A 17,785-nucleotide genomic window follows, 5' to 3' on the forward strand; every position below is an offset into this window, starting at 1 on the left:
TTTGCATGGGTGCCGTGAAGTTAGCCACCTCTGTTTTTAGGAGCCCAAAGTTAGCTTTGGAGAAGTTTTTCATGGTGGTTACCTTTGCTGGGGGGGGGGGGATTTCCAAGGTGATTAGTTTGTGGTATAATCCAACCAGGGAGAACCTCACTACTGGTGTAGAGCAACGGTCGCCCATGTTAGTTATGACAAAGTCAAGGATATTGCTACCTCTAGTGGGGGTAAGAACGAGCTGGTCCAGAGCATTGGAATTAATGAACTCCAGGAAACGTTGGGCAAGTGTACCGGTACATGAGTAGTTTACCCAGTTAATGGAGGGGTACATGAAGTTGCCTAGTAAGAGAGCGTTAGGTTGAACCCTAATCATTCTCCAGGGTGCTTAGGAACATTGAGTGCGAGTCTTGGGACATGATTGGGGACCTATAGCAGGCTATGACCTGAATCGTTGTCTTACCCAATGTTAGCTGCACCTGAAGTATCTCTGATGTGTTATGTTGGGCTACCAGTCTGGAGGTGTGCACATCCTTTATGAATATGGAAACACCACCAGCTTTGGAGCTTTGGTCAAGTTCTGTGGACAAAAAGGTATGGAATGAGTTATAGCCTGGAGTGCAGGGGTGCTTTCTGCTGCCTTGAACCAGGTCTCTGTTACAGCACAAATGTCGATGTTCTCCATTTTAATGAGTGCCTCGAGCGACTGCATTTTGAGATTCAGACTTCTAGCGTGCAGCAACATGACCCTCAGATTGCACTTGTTAGAAGCTGTTACAGTGGTAATTTGGTCTTAGGAACACCGCTTAAAAAGGCAGTATAGGGGTGGCAAGAGCCTTGGCCAGTATCCAGAAGCCCAGGGGTGACGGATGCAGGTTATCTCTGGCAAAGCATCGAGGTCTGTCAAGCACGTCATCCCAGGCAGACAGATACTGGATCCTTCTGACACAAGAAACTTAGCCAACTGTTGAAATCAATCATTTTCTGCTTGTACTGTGGTATCATTCTGGGTGATGGTAGGATGCTGCTCAGGGCTAGGTTCATACCAGCCTGGGATACATAAATCAGAGAGCCATGTCTCTATTCAGTAAGTCCATGGAGGTACGTCTCAGGTCATTCACACACCCACATGTACAATGACAAGAGTCATATTTTTACCTGTTGAAGGACCTGAGTGCATGCGTTATGTGGTGGATCCTGTCACCTGACAGGCAGCTGTCACTTTCTCCTTATTCAACCTAGTGAGGAGGACATCAGTGTTCCTCACTATCGAATCACCTATGGACTGTAAATAATACATATATATATATATATATATATATACACACACATACATATATATATATATATAACACACCCACATATGTAGAAAAAGTATTTAAGCACAAGTCTTGCACATTTGTAAGCAGTTCTGATGAAGTTCTTTATACCAATAAAGCGTGCTACAGTTCAGAGTCGTGTGATTTTTCTTCCTATCAACAGAAGTTTTTTATTTTTCATAAATATATGAAAAATAAAAAACTTCTGTGGATAGGAAGAAATATCACACGACTCTGAACTGTAGCTTAGCGCTTTCGTCCTTTTATTGGTATAAAGAACTTCATCAGAACTGCTTACAAATGTGCAAGACTTGTGCTTAAATACTTTTTCTACATATGTGGGTGTGTTATATATATATGTATGTGTGTGTGTGTGTGTGTGTGTGTATATATATATATATATATATATATATATTTATATTTATTTAACACACACACACACACACACGGGTTCCATACACTAGATCGAATTTTCACCAATTCGAAATAGTGCATGGAATGCTCATTGCAGCGAAAGTGCACTTACGTGAAGTTCAGTACAATGAATGGGTGTTGTACTGAACTTCTGTGCAGTACTCATGGACCTTAGTGTTAGGGCACGGGCTATCCCCTTACCATGACCATGCCCTAACCCTAAGGTCAGTGACGACTGCAGCGCAGTGAAGGACATAGCAATGTCCTCCACTATGGTGCGATAGTCACGAACCTTAGGTTTAGGGCAAGGGGATAGCTTTAATAACTATCCCCTTACCCTAACCCTAAGGTCAGTGACTATCGCACCATAGTGGAGGACATAGCTTGCTTTTTATGTTCTCCACTGTGCTGCGCTGTTTTCGGTGAAGTGCACTTACGCAAAAGTTCACCTACGTTAAAGTGAACTTTCGCAGAAGTGAGGCTTCCTATTACTAGTTCGAAGTAGTGAACATTTGTTCTTGTAACAGGAATCCATGACATACCTGTGGAAGCATGGAGGTGTTTAGGTGAAATGGCAGTGGAGTTTTTAACCAGATTGTTTAATGAAATCTTGGAAAGTGAGAGGATGCCTGAGGAATGGAGAAAAAGTGTTTTGGTACCGATTTTTAAGAATAAGGGTGATGTGCAGAGCTGTAGTAACTACAGAGGGATTAAATTGATCAGTCACAGCATGAAGTTATGGGAAAGAGTAGTGGAAGCTAGGTTAAGAAGGGATGTGATGATTAGTGAACAGCAGTATGGTTTCATGCCGGGAAAGAGCACTACAGATGCGATGTTTGCTCCGAGTGTTGATGGAGAAGTACAGAGAATGTCAGAAGGAGCTGTATTGTGTTTTTGTAGACTTGGAGAAAGCATAAGACAGGGTGCCTAGAGAGGAGTTGTGGTATTGTATGAGGAAGTCAGGAGTGTCAGAGAAGTATGTAAGAGTGGTACAGGATATGTACGAGGGTAGTGTGACAGTGGTGAGGTCTGCGGTGGGAGTGACGGATGCGTTTAAGGTGGAGGTGGGGTTACATCAAGGATCAGCTCTGAGCCCTTTCTTATTTGCAATGGTGATGGACAGGTTGACAGACGAGATCAGACAGGAGTCCCTATGGACTATGATGCTTGCAGATGACATTGTGATCTGTAGTGAGAGTAGGGAACAGGTGGAGGAGACCCTGAAGAGATGGAGATATGCTCTAGAGAGAAGAGTAATGAAGGTCAGCAGGACTAAGACAGAATATATGTGTGTGAATGAGAGGGAGGAGAGAGGAATGGTGAGGATGCAAGGAGTAGAGGTGGCGAAGGTGGATGAGTTTTACTTGGGGTCAATAGTTCAGAGTAACGGTGGGCGAGTGTGGAAGAGAGTACAGGCAGGATGGAGTGGGTGGAGAAGAGTGTCAGGAGTGATTTGTGACAGACGAGCACCTGTAAGAGTGAAAGAGAAGGTCTAGAAGAGGGTAGTGAGACCAGCTACGTTATATGGGTTGGAGACAGTGGCATTGACAAAAAGGCAGGGGGTTGAGCTGGATGTGGCAGAGTTAAAGATGTTAAGATTTGCACTGGGTGTGACGAGGGTGGACAGGATTAGGAATAAGTATATTAGAGGGTCAGCCCAGGTTGGAAGGTTTGGAGACAAAGCCAGAGAGGCAAGATTACGTTGGTTTGGACATGTGCTGAGAAGGGATGGGGAGTATATTGGGAAAAAGATGCTAAGGATGAAGCTACCAGGTAACAGGAAAAGAGGAAGGCCTAAGATAAGGTTTATGGACGTGGTGAGAGAGGACATGCAGGTGGTTGGTGTGACAGAACAAGATGCAGAGAACAGGAAGAAATGGAAACAGGTGATCCGCTGTGGCAACCCCTAATGGGAATAGCCGAAAGAAGATGATGATTATATATATATATATATATATATATATATATATATATATATACACACACACATACATACATATATATATGTATACATACACATACATATATATCTCTATCTCTCTCTATATCTCTATCTCTATCTCTCTCTCTCTCTATATATATATCTATATATATCTATATATATATATACACATACACACATACATATATATATATATACATACATACATACACACATTATTACACACATATACATACACACACGTATATATACATACATACATACACACATTATTACACACATATACATACACACACGTATATATATATATATATATATATATATATATATATATACACACACACATACATACATATACACACACACACACACATATATATATACATACATGTACGTATCTGTGTGTGCGTGCATGATTATGTGGTGTAAACAGTTATACAAAGTTTCCATTTTGACTTTTCTTTAAGGGACATGAAGCACACACACAGGCATATAATCTAGCTTTCCATTATACATACACACTCTACACAAGTGTGTGTGTGTGTGTGTGTGTGTGTGGTGTGTAATATATATATTAGTATAACAGTGCGTGCGCAATATGGGTGCATGCAATTCGTTATATATTAAAGTTATCATTGTAGAGTTAAGTATTATTAATGTATACATTATAGCAAATGTTGCTTAGTGTTTTACTTATTCACTATCACACACTATGTGTTGTACACGCAATCTTTGTCAATGTCTATGTCAGTATTTTTTTTTTGTATTGCTAAGTGCATTTATTACTTTTTATTACCTTTGCCAATGCAGTCCGAGTTACGGCTGCAAAGGTCCCTAGGACCAGTTCACTTTCCTGGTTATCAAAGTATAAATAAATATGAAACAGAAAAAAAAAAGGGGGGGAATGAACATGACAGAAATAATTAAGGAACTAGTAAAGCACATTTTAATGCTGCATCATTCAGTGGGAAGTTTGTTTTTCTTTCATGAAGGCATTGGGAAGTAGCAGGAAAACTTAGTTTGGAGTCCTACTACTTGTCCCCTGTAAACGTACAGCTAAGATCCTTTACTGCAGTGAGAGTTTTCACACCTCAGCATGACAGTGTGGGGGAAGGTTTGTCAATTCTTTTAGAAATACAAAAGAATCCCTTTATAAAAGCCTGATATTTACCTACTCTCTTTTGCTGGAAGTAGCTAACAGCTAATTATAGCATAGAACAAGCTCTGACAGACACATAAATGAGGCTCAGGGAAACATAAAAGTAGCTCTGTTACAGATAAAGAAGTTATGTCTTACCATAACGTTCCATCTGTGTTGTAGATCTTTGTTCATTCGTTACAGACAGGACCTTGGTTCTGTCCTCAGAACCGATACGGCAGTTTCCCAGCTCGTGCAAGCCAAAAACTCTCAGCTAAGAACCTACCCACATTGTCCCTCTCCTAGTTACTCCAGACAGAGTTTGCCCACCCTAGATAAAAGATGTAGTAATAGTAAAAATAGTAAGAGGCTCTGTCTGAGGAAACACCCTAACCAGAAGTTCCTAAAGTTCACCAGGAATCCAGGCAGGGGGAAGGAGGGCAGCAGAACAAAGATCTACAACACAGATGGAATGTTATGGTAGTAACTTCTTTATCTGATGTAAATCTTTGTTCATTCATTGCAGATAGAACAGAGTCCCCAGCCCCTTGCTACTTGAGCCCTGGGTGGCCCTAAGGAAGGATATTCCTGAGCCCCATAGAACCAACAGATGCTCGTCTCCTGGAGGCCAAATCCAATTTGTAATGAGATATGAAGGTATCTGCTCAAGTGGCTGCTGCGCATATATCATCCATAGAGGTTCTGGAATGAAAAGCTACAGAAATGCCCATAGATCTGGTAGAAAAAGAGCCTTTATTTTGAAAGGTAAGAGCAGCTTATTCTGTTGGTAGATAAAAGTAATGACATTTCTAAGCCAAGATGAGTGTCACTCTGGAAATAGGGTTACCCAATCTGGGTCCTGCAAAGGCCACAAACAACTGGTCTATTTTCCTGAAAGATTTAGTCCTGTCCAAATAACAACGAAGCTGCCGGTGCACATCAAGGGCATGCAAAAGGTACTCCCCTCTTTTAGAATGCCTTGGGAAGAAAACAGACAGGTCAATAGATTGGTTAATGGAAAAGCCACAAATGACCTTGGGCAAGAAAGAAGGGTCAGTACGAAGGGACACCCTATCTGTGTGGAAGATCAAGTAAGGACTCTTGACACTCAAGGCTTGCAGCTCAGATACTCTTCTCGCGGAGGTGAGTGCTACTAAAAGTATTGTTTTCCATGACAAAAATTTCAAATCACATGAAACAAAGGGCTCGAAGGGAGAGCCTGTGAGAGACTGAAGCACCGGAGTCAAATCCCAGGGTTCTAAGGGAGGCTTGACCGGAGGTTTAACATGTAATACTCCCTTCAGAAAGGTCTTGCATAGGCGGTGTGACATAATTGAAGAATTATCAAGACCATTATGAAAATTGGCGATAGCTGCTAAATGTACAGTGATCGTTTAAGCTGAGGCTCCTGCATGTAAAAAGAGTAGTCGGGTATTGTAGAATATTCTGAATAGGCATAGAGAAAGGGTCTAAGTTCTGGTCTTTGGCCCAAATAGAGAACCTAGTCCATTTACTAGAATAAACCTTTCGAGTGGAAGGTTTGTGTGAGGCCAGAAGAATTTCATGAACAGGAGATGGGATGTGAGGCAGCCTGGCAATCATTGGAAGTGGAGGAACCAAGCTGTGAGCTTGAGACTGTGCAAGTTCGGATGAATCGATCCCAGAGGATGGGATAATAGGTCCTGGGAATGATCCAGGATCCACAGGCTGTGAATCAGAGGCCATAGAAACGGGAATCAGACTTAACATGGCCAGTAGGGATCAATGAGGATCACTTTGCTTTTCAACCTCTGAGCTTTCTGGAGAAATTTTGGAATGGGGGGAAAAAGGCATACAGAAGATCCGGGAGCCAATCGTGCATTAGAACATCCCTCGGTGGTTCCCCCTGAGGGGGGGGTCAAGGCAAAATGGCTCCTGCATTTGTAGTTCAGGGGGAAGCAAACAGGTCGCAGCAAGGCTTGCCCCAATGTTGGAAGATCCGATCTGCTATTACAGAGTTGAGGGACCACTCATGAGGCATCAGGATGTTCCTGCTCAGATTGTCCCCAATAAGGTTGGAACTCCCGGGAATGTGCGTTGCTATAGGAAAGTGATTGGAAGCTATCGCCCGGTGCCAAATCCACATGGCTTCCCAACACGGGAGGCAAGATCTGGTTCCGCCTTGCTTGTTGTTATACCAGACGACTGACATGTCTGACTGAATTGCAATGGTCCCCGAGGTTAAGGATGCATGGAACACTTGCAACACTAAGACAACTGCCCTCAGTTCCAGGACATTTATGTGCAAGTTGGCCTTGATGGGGGTCCAGGTACCTTGGACAGTCTTTCCCTAAAAATGCCCCCCCCACCCCACCCTAACAGTGAAGTGTCCATGGTCACCGTGGTCATGGGTTGGGGAAGACAGAACAGTCAACACCAAAGATTCTTTTGTGGCTCCATTCACCATAGCATTTCTTCCTTGCAATGGTTTGTAAAGCGTATCATGTGGTTGAGTGGGTAGGTTAACGACCATTGTGCAAAAAAGGAACCACTGCAGGATTCTCATGTGCAGTCTCGCCAGTGGTACTAAAGTAATGGCAGCTGCCATGGAGCCCAAGAGTTGACGTACAAACGTGTGAGGAAGAAGGTCTTGAATTTGGTGTCTTATTTTCAAAAGCCTGTTGGGGGGGGGGGGCTTGACAGGATGTCCTGTCGAAGATTGCTCCAATAAATTCAAGCGTCTTTATTGGGGACATCTGAGATTTGTCTTTGTTGATTGTAATCCAAGTGAAGAGCAAGACCCATAAGAGAGGCTGTGGACTAGTAGATTCCTGGTCGGAGCGGTAAGGAGCCAGTCATCTAGACAGGGAAACACCTGGAATGCTTGTAGTCGAAGATGGACTACCACAACTGCCATACATTTAGTGAACACTCTGGGGGCTGTCGAGAGACCAAATGGCAATGCCCTGAACTGGTAGTGATTGGCTCCCAGCCGGAAGCGGAGAAACCTCCGGGAGTGGTGATCCATCTTTATGTGGTAGTACGCATCCTGTAGGTCTATAGAGCGCATCCTGTAGGTCTATAGAGCACATCCAATTGTCCCTCCCTAGGAAGGGAAGAATGGACTGTACTGTGACCATCCGGAATTTTTGAGGTTTAATAAATTTGTTCAGTAGACCGAGATCTAGGATTGGTCTCCAGTCCCCCGTCTTTTCTGGCACTAAAAAGAACCTCGAGTAAAACCCAAATCCTGTCTGTTCTGGTGGAACTGGTTGGATGACTTTTTCTTAGCAGTTTTGCTATTGCTAAGGCTGCTAATTCCCTCTGACTGGGTGGTACAGCGGGGATTCGTTTGATGGGTCTGGGAGTCAAGTCGAATGGTATTTGGTAGCTTCTGGATATTATTCTCTACACCCAAACATCAGCAGTAATAAGATGCAAGGCTGGTAGATGTACAGAAAAACGACCCCCAACTGCTCCCAGAGGAAAGCAATAAGGCCTCTGCTCAGGAGTGCTGGTAGGGTCTGCCGGAGAAAGAATCTCTGGCTCCCTGTTTACGTGGACCCCCTCTACCCCGAAAGGGGAGTCTTCCATAAGAGTTGCCCTCGCCGCCCCAGCGGGATTGTTCACCACGAGTGTCACAAAAGGATCCTTGGGATTTCTTGAACCATATCTTTCTTCCCTTCTGGTTCCTGGAGTAGGGCCTCTGGAGGTTGGAAAAGTGTATGCCCACAGTAGACAAGGTCTTCCCGACTTTCTCAATATGTGTCTCATACCTTGGGTCCAAAAGTGCAGATTCGTCCACAGGTGCATTGATGAAGGAAGATTTAAAGGGGTCTGCGAAGTCACACAACCGCATACAAGCATTACGTCTCATGACAACACCAGATGCGGCAGCTCAAGCTGCCCCCTCAGTGGTGTGAGATATCAAACACATCCAGGAGTTAGAGATGGATTCAAGGGTAGCTAGCTGTAAGGCGACAGTGTCACACACCTCATCAGGCAGTACCCCCACCAAAGAGGAAGACATTTCAGAAATTGTCTCTTTGGAGGTGAGTAAAGGGTGCCAGATAATTCAGCGACCGAATTGCAAAGGTCACTGAAGCATAGTTCCACTTTCTTAGTCTGTCCATGGTCCAGGACTCCCTGTTTGGAGGATGGACAGTGGAACTATCTTCTGCCAGGTCCCTCTTGTTGGCCACTGCCACGACCATAGAATCAACTATCAGCTGCTTGGACCAGTGGGGCTGGTCTTCAGGTGTAGATAAAATTTTGTCCGGCCTCCGGGGGACAGGTTCTACATTGTCCAGGGCCTTCCAGGCACACTGCACATTTAGTTTAACAAGATCAGCTGCTGGTGGGGTCACCCAGGAAGTAGATGGCCAGGCATGGAAGGCCTGCAGAAACACCGATTCCTCAGAAGAAGTGTTAGAGGACTTCCATTCCCCCCCACTGTTTGAGGATTTCGAGAATGTCTCCGAATGAAACGTCATCTGGGGGAGAAGGTGGGAGCCTTCCCCCTCACCACAATCAGTGTCTTCTGCAATAGATTCCTCCGGGGAGTCAAGGTGCTTCCGCTTGCACCGTTTCTTCCGGGGTGGCTCTCCAGTGGGATCTTCTGAGGAGGACTCCGGAAAAGGGGTTCTCTTCACAGGGGGTTCTTGTGACTCCCATGCCGATTGGGAGAGGTGCATGCTAAGGGAGGTTTCTGATGCTGGTGTCCTAGGTCTGGTTGGGAGTCTTCGGAATGAAGGACCCTTTCCACCACCTGTACAGCAGGCCCACTCGAGCCCACCTCCAGTTGTGGGGTTCCGAGAGAACTGGAAGCGGTCGGAACCGTGAACATAGACGGTGCCAGCGAGAAAAAAGGTGCCGGATTAGGTACCAAGGTACAGACGGTCCAAGCACCGCTCTACGAAAGCATCGGCTCCATCGTAGCCAATGTAGCAAGGGTGGTCGGTGCCGAGAGGGGAGACACTGCTGTCGGAGCCGTGACAATATGTACCAAAGTGGATATAGGTACCGGGAACAGGGTGGATGCTGGAGGAGGATAAGCAGGGGAAGATGAGGTAAAAGATTCCGAGCCAGGAGGGACGGAAGGTCTAGCTGGAATGGGCAATCCCCCTAGCTGCCAGAAGCTGGTCCACAACCCGCACTAGGTCTAGTTCAGAAAAACTCCTAGTGGATCTAAAGGAGGCTGCTGAAGGGGAAATCAGGTCTTTCTAGAAAGGGGTTAAGCCTCTGCCCCAAGAAAGGGTCGTAAGTTGGAGAATATTTTGTCCTTGGCAGGTATTCGAATTCTGGAGCTAATGGAGCCAAAGAAACTGTTGGCACAGTGGCCAGGGATGGTGCTAAAGCATGTACAGTCATCAGTGCCGTCCTGGTTTCCCACATTGGCTCTGAAGTCAGTGGTGTCGTGGTTGGAACTGAAACAGGAGTTAATACCAAGGGAGAGGACACAGATACTGCTGCCGAAGAGGTCTGCGCCAAGGGCGCCGGCGAAGCATGGAGCCGACTCTGTTCAGTAACAGACGGAGATGCAGGAACTGAGTGACTCCATTTTTCCTTATATTTTTTGGTCTTAGGAGGGGGTGAGACCTCCGACCCAGATACTGCCTCCAAGAAAGGAGTCTTGAGTAAACCTTTTAAAATAAGTTTATTCTTACGTTCTGCTAGTGTCTGATTACTAAAACTAGCACAAATGTCACAATCAGCTTTAATATGATCCACGCCCAAACAGTAGACCCAACGAACATGTTTATCTGACTTAGGCATCTTATGTCCACACTTGTCACACTGTTTAAAACTCAACTTAGCTTTTTGTCTAGCATGGTAAAGAAACAATGTTATAGAAAAAATAAGGAAGAAAATACCAGTGATGTTATGTTGAGGAATACCACTAGTAAAAAAGGAAGGCCTGTCAAAGGCAGGAGAGAGGGACAGTAACAAAAAGGGTAAAAAATTAAATTACCAAAGAAAAGGGTAGAAATGGGCCTAGATTATAGGTGACAGTGAGAAAAGGCTAACTTGACTAAAAATGTAGTAATTTAGAAGAAAAACGGTCATAAAGTCAACAATTTACTACTTAGCTTTGAAAGAGACAGCTAACACGTCTGACTAGGAACGCGGCAAACAAGATCTGGAGTATCTAGGAGAGGGGCATTGTGGGTAGGTTCTTAGCGGAGACTTTTTGGCTTTTTCGCGAACTGGGAAACAGCCGTATCGGTTCCGAAGACAGAACAGATATCTGTAATGAATGAACAAAGATTTACAACATATACTGTGGTAGACAACAGTGTTTCACATCCCTGCTATTCTATCTTAATGGCATGAGAAAACACCACCACTTCCTTATGTCTAGCATGACTTATATAAAGAGGACTTGAAATGTATTCTGGGAAGAACGAATGAAAGCAGGAAAACAAGATCATGTTACCAAGGTAGGCCCTATTATCCGCCATTTTGAGGGAAACATTAAAATTGTAGAAGCATGGAGTGATTTTGAGGCATTAAAATAGCTCAGAAAACATCATGTTTTTGACTTCTAAAGTGGAGTTTTCTTTTAAGTAAAAATCCATAGACACAATTAATTTTCCACAAAAGTAATATCAGACCAGCTACTGTAGTGTGCTTCAGCAACTGCATTTTCTAAGTAAGCAACTCTGAAATTCACTGATTTTTATTTCTCTGGCCACTGGCAACAACAACATTGCCCACACATTTTTTTCTTCTATTAACCATTTTCTTCTGTGATCCTGAAAGTGCACATACTTGAGTGTCTCACATTCATATACTATTGTTAACAGCACCTTTTCAATATTAGCATCTCTTCTGAGCTACAGTAAGCATTCTTGAGTCAAAGATAAAGGGGTTGTTACTAACCTTACTCCATTCTGTGTTGCATCTGCTTGCAACATAACGGGCTTAGTGACATCACAGTAGCTCAAAATTGGGGCACCTATAAGCAGTTCCATGAATATTTCAAACTCCTGTGCAAACATCTACTGCGAAGCTGCAGTTTGCACTAACAAATCTCTTAACAGAAAGCTATGCCACATATTTTAGATACAAAACACAGTACACCACTTACAAAAACCTTCATAATGCATACTTGCCCACAGGCTTCATTTGTACCACTGCTATGAATTTTTCTACATCAGGTTTCATCTTCTCTTATAATAGAATATGATGCAGTATACTTTAAACTTATCACTTCTTTAACTTGAAAATATGATGCTCAAATCTATTTAGAAGGCAAACTGGCCTTCAGACATGCCATTTGTGTGTCTGACTACACAATACCACTTTCCAAGCATTCCATTACTTGCACAACAGCTTTGTGGAATACCTCTGGTGCTAAGGAAATACTAGATACACATCTTCCCTTCTTACTGGCTTATTAAATGTAAAGAGTTTGGAACTTGCTTTCTCTAGGTTTAACTGTCAAAAGCCCTGTTCTGCATCTAGCACTGAAAATAGCATTTGCCATTCTTGGGACTCCTTCCTCAACTGAAAACAATGGATAACTCTATTTAGAGCTTGTAGATAAATATAAACATGAATCACATCTTTATTCACAAGAGTGGTCATACTATGTATGCATTTTATTGTCTCTTAATGCCACTTGCACTTTCCATTCACTTTAGGTCCTGCTCTACTTATTTTACCTCTGAAATCTAGACGTAGTGTCCTTGGAACACATAACTGACACAGGATCAGGTTTTATCTATATACAATATTCTCCTAGCAAGTATCCTAAATATGCAAACAAGTCAGCAGAGCTAGAAAGCACATCACTGAATGGCTCTTCACATTACCCGAGATATCTCAGTGTGTTCATGATCATATTCAGTGTTCGCTTTTACACTGATTTTTACCATCCCTAGATTTTTAAAAGCCAAATCACCCAAAATATTAAGAATATCAACTTTAACTGTTCTAATTTGGAAAAGGAGTTTGCAGTTTTTATTTTTAATTCTGAGTCACAGTGTCACCAAGCAACCAAAATATTTGGAGCCAACTTCACCCCCTGTCCCCTCCAGTCATCCCAAGAGAGGTGGTCATTTCTGCACTCTCCAAGGCAGAAAACATAGCATCAATATGGGGCCAGACAACATCCCAGGTTGCCTTTTGAACAACTTAAAGCATGACCTAGCAGGCCCACATGTAGCTCTTTTTAACCAAAGCCTGCAAACTGGCTATTTCCAGCAGAATGGTGGAAAGCAACAGTAATCTCGCTACAAAAACGGGGGGCATCAACTGAGCATGGGAATTATAGGCCCATCAGCTTGACTAGCCTCATCTGCAAGGCCATGGAAAGAATCTTTATGGACCTTATTAACAAGGACTTCGGTAATCTCCAAACTCTGGACCCAACCCAGTTCAGATTCATTAAAGGTAGATCATGCCTGTTAAACATGACTGACTTCGAGAAAATCACCAAGCCCCTGGATGAGGGAAAGACAGTGCATATTGCCCGTCTTGACCTAGACAAGGCATGTGACACGATCCCTCACTCAGATCCAACACAAAAATCTCCCAACTGGGAAGTAACCCCTACATTACCAAATGGACAGCCAACTGGCTCACCGACAGGACACATACTGTACAAAGGGGTGACTTCACCTCTAGCAAAAGATCAGTCATCAGCGGCGAACCATAGGTTTCTGTGGTGGGCCCCTTACTGTTTGGAATTTATTTCTCAGATGTCCAGGCAAACTTGGATGGCCTGTGGCTGACTAAGTTTGCTGATGACTGCAAATTTGTAGCAATCACAGAGTCCTCCAATGATGTTAATATACTGCAGACATGGTTAACACAGACAATGAATCATGGCAAAACAACAGATTAAAGCTAAAAGCAAAAAAAAAAATGCATTATCATTCCCTTTGGGAAAGCTAACATCCCTGCTAATTACATTACACATAGCAACCCCCTATGTGTAAACCCAGTGTTATGTAATCTGGGTACTCAGGTTGACAGCAACCTGAACTTTGACCACCATATACCGAGTAGTAAGGAAATCCTGTGTGGGTAATGGCATCATATCTAGATCTAAGGTGTTATAATTCCATTATACTCGGCCCTCATCAGACCAATTATGGAGCACAGTGCTTCCCTTTGCATGTACCTCACCAGACACCTACAACAATTGGACAGCCCACAGAGGTTTCTCACCGAGAAATTACAGGTTACACAAAACAAGTCTTGTACAGAAGGACTGAAAACCATGTCACTGTATTGTCTCCTACAGGTTGCTAAGGGGTGAACTGTGCTTATTACAGGGCAGTCTCTGACCCAGCCCTGAAGGAAATATTACACATTGGTAAATCAAATTGCACAACAATCACTCGCTCCAGGGATCTGACATGAACAGGTCATGCTGGAGAGCTAGAGATATCTTCCAGAGACTGCCACTTTGGAACAAGTTTCGGAACAAGTTTCCAGTTCATGTGAATCACAGCCCCTCCCTGACCCTCTTCAAACTCAACCTAGATAAATGGATGGGTGACCACTGATTCATTCCTGAGGTGGCACCCATGTCCCTCCTGGACAGAGGAAGTCATCATCAACTACCACAGACCCTTACCTCTGCAAACTTCACTCACCTAACTACTAACAATTGGGGCAACTTGGGATAAGTATGGCTAGGCTTGTAAGGGCTCTACGGCCATTAGCCTAGTAATCTTCCATGAACCCATTAAGTATTATACTCTATACCTCAGTCTAATAAGCAGAATGCTGAGTTTAATCAGAGACATGCATCTAAAATGAAGCCACCACTTGCTCAGTAAGCCACAGCCAAACAACTTTATACTGTCCTAAAATCAGGTAGGGGAATGGGGGGTGGAATCTGCCCATACTACATATGTTCCCACAGCATTTTTTTTAAGTATAAATTAATGGAAGCTGAAAAAATGAGCGTTTTAGCTGCACAGGGTAGTCACAGGTCAACAGTACAACACACTTGGCTTAACAATATTATTAATATGCAAAAGTAGCAAGATTTGTGGAATATTTTGGTATGCAACTCCAAGTTAAAGGGCTGCCTACTGTGCTGCTCAACACTGCCTTATGTAACTTGTAGACTATTTATATACACACTGATATTCATCAAGTGTAAACATATTGTACTGCATCACGCTCTGCTTATACCAAATGACTAGGGGGGTTGTAAATGATGACGCGTCATCATACCACCTTATACCTGCTAACGTTTGCATCTTGGTGCACAGTTTTTTTTTTTTTAACAGGATCCTAACACATGACAAAGGACAGATGTTAAGGAGCAGGTAATGGAACTAAGAATAGAAACATAATTAAGGAAGGGGGGGGGGGCTAAAAGAATTAGTGGCAGAAGTAAAAGGAATACGGGGTGATGGCGAGGAAACTTCCCAAGGCAATTCGGAACCTCTAAGAAAAAAGCAGAAAATATGTGTATAGTAAACTAACCAGCCTACAGTTGATTCACACGAGTAATTTAGGAATACTTAAAAAGTATAAAATCATTATCACTACTTTCTTTACACAACGGTTCACTGTTGCTAAAAATACGGGTATACTAAAATAAACTTACTGCTAGTCAATTCTAGATGAATTCATACTCAGCATAATTTTAGAAGATCACCGTTATGACTGGTAAAGGTCAGGTACTGAAAGGTATGTCTACAATTAGCCCTTTCAAAACATGTCACACTACTGAAAAAAATCAAGAAACCTGCCACACACACTTACACTTTGAGCACTTCACCGCTCACTATACAAGTATCACACTATTCCATAATCTGATTACTGTTCACAGAGAAACGTCATAATAATCACAGCCTAGAATCTCTCTTAACCCCAAACTCACAATGTACCACCAATCAGATGAGTCAGTATTCACTGCATTCTAGGAAACTGTAAATTGTGGGTTGTAATATATTTGACAATGTCTCTAACTCCAATCACATAACTAAAAGTACTAGAGTATGTCATAATCCTGAAGACATGGGTCAGACGGCAGTGAAACTCGCCACTACCGTTGTCCTGGAGTCTGGACTGACAATGTACTCACAAAATACGATTTTAAGCATGTGTCATCAACATATCATTCACTTCTGTTTTGTGTTCCGGTAACAAGTGAGTAGAACATAAATGACTGCTGGCCAACATCTAACCATAATACTTACTACCTCTTCCTGACGGTTTATTACTGCTGGTACTCCAGTTGTTCCACTCTCCTGCGCTGCCATCTTCCTTGCGCTGTCATTCAGGTACTTATCGCGAGGCTCTCTACGTCAGAGAAACGCTTTATCACGTGTAGATATTGTGAGTTCTAAGACTGAGTTTTCTTAAGGAGGGGCTGTGAGTACTCGTCTGTTTCTTCCTGTTAACCTGGAAGAGTATGTTCATTTTGTCGGAGAGGAGTAAAATAAACAATTAAATTTGCAAGTTAAACAATAACTTACGGTTATGCCGAAGTTCCTGGCGTTAATCTTGTATTACCAAGTATTACTCCTGTACTATTGATAGGGTTGCCACCTTTTCGGATGCCCGAAGTAAAAAACATTGTGAAAATATGCAATTAAAAAGACAGGCGACATTTTATATCCAATAAAAATTCGCTTGTATAGATTTGGATTTTTTTTCTGTGATGCCTATCATATTAAGGAGATTCAAATACTGCATAATTGTTCTATGCAACTGCTGGAGAATATTAGGATTTTTTTGTGCCCTAAAATGTCAAGGATAAATCATACCACTCAAGTATACCTCATTACGAGTGGCATTCCTCAGAGGACCTGATAGATCGTGTTTCATGATATTTAGAAGGCATCCTGGGATATTGTCTGGTCCCACTGATGCGGTGTTGGTCTTAAAGAGAGCATCAAGGACCTGTTCCCTAGTGATAGTAAGGGGAGTTAAATTTGATGATATTTCCTGAGGGAAGGTTTAGGGGAGTTATTTTTTTATAAGTAAAAGCAGCATACTTTAACCATCCTATGACCTTCCTGGTTGAAGTGTTAGTATGAGTATGTGTTCCACATTATGAAGGCTAGCCTAGTGGCCCTTATTTTGGAGATGGAAGGTAGAGAGCTACATTCCAGACAGGAATTACTATTCCACTGTAACCTCCAAACAGGATTTGTGCTTCATGAATGGAGAAAGGCAACGGTCATCCTTCTGTACAAAGGTGGGCCATCTACAGACCCATAAGTCTCACTAGTCTTGTATGTAAAGCCATGGAAAGAATTATCATGGAGATGATCAATAGAGATATAGTAAACCTCCAGACACTGAACGGAACCCAGTTTGGTTTTGTCAAGGTCAGATCATGCCTACTCAACCTGGTGGATTTCTTTGAGAAGGTCACTAAAACAATGGATGACGCCAAAATCATTCACATTGCCTACATTGACCTGGCCAAAGCATTTGACACAATACCCCACTCGGGCATTGTTGGGAAACTCAAGAGGTTAGGTACAAACCCATATGTCACCTGGTGGATAGCCAACTGGTTCACATAGGACCCAGGAAGTTAGAATTGGGGAGTCCACTTCTACAAAGGGGCCAGTCACAGCTGGAGTCCGTCAGGGATCAGTTCTTGGACCGCTCCTTTTTGGCATTTACTTCTCAGAAGTCAAGGCCAATGTTAGTTGTGTCTGGCTGACTAAATTTGCAGATGATTGCAAATTAGGAGCGGTCATCAAATCTCAAAATAACTAAAGCCAGGATAAACTGTAGAATAATTCTGCTTTAATCACCAAAGTCCACAGAACTTAGTGCTTTCACCATAATACATATGGCTTCATCATTATTCTACAGTTTATCCTGGCTTTAGTTATTTTACAAGTTTGGCTCTTATTGGGCTTCTTTTTGTCAGTTTGCTGGTCATCGAATCTCACAGTGATACAAATGTTGTCCAGGAGGGGCTGACACAGACAGACAACTGGTGTCAGAGCCATGGAATAAAAGAAGTCATCCATCCCTGGTAACTATCATATTGACAACAGTCCCCTT

General features: G+C 42.9%; 1 protein-coding gene across 4 annotated transcripts in view; it reads right to left on the reverse strand.

Annotated features, from left to right (window-relative positions):
- CLPTM1 (CLPTM1 regulator of GABA type A receptor forward trafficking) overlaps nt 1-16,070 on the reverse strand; it is a 1,743,979-nt gene extending 1,727,909 nt beyond the window's left edge. Inside the window, exon 1 of one of the 4 annotated variants that reach the window (XM_044078057.1) lies at nt 15,958-16,070. In XM_044078057.1, the coding sequence (XP_043933992.1) occupies nt 15,958-16,017 (60 nt within the window). In that variant the 5' untranslated portion in view covers nt 16,018-16,070. Of the gene's footprint in view, nt 1-15,954 lie in introns of all 4 variants that reach the window. The other 3 variants (XM_044077978.1, XM_044078148.1, XM_044078232.1) reach the window with 3 other exon arrangements.
- Between the last annotated feature and the right edge of the window lie 1,715 nt (nt 16,071-17,785).

This window comes from Protopterus annectens, chromosome 1.part0 (genome assembly GCF_019279795.1).
Source record: "Protopterus annectens isolate FY-2018-M chromosome 1.part0, PAN1.0, whole genome shotgun sequence".
Lineage (NCBI taxonomy): Eukaryota > Metazoa > Chordata > Ceratodontiformes > Protopteridae > Protopterus > Protopterus annectens.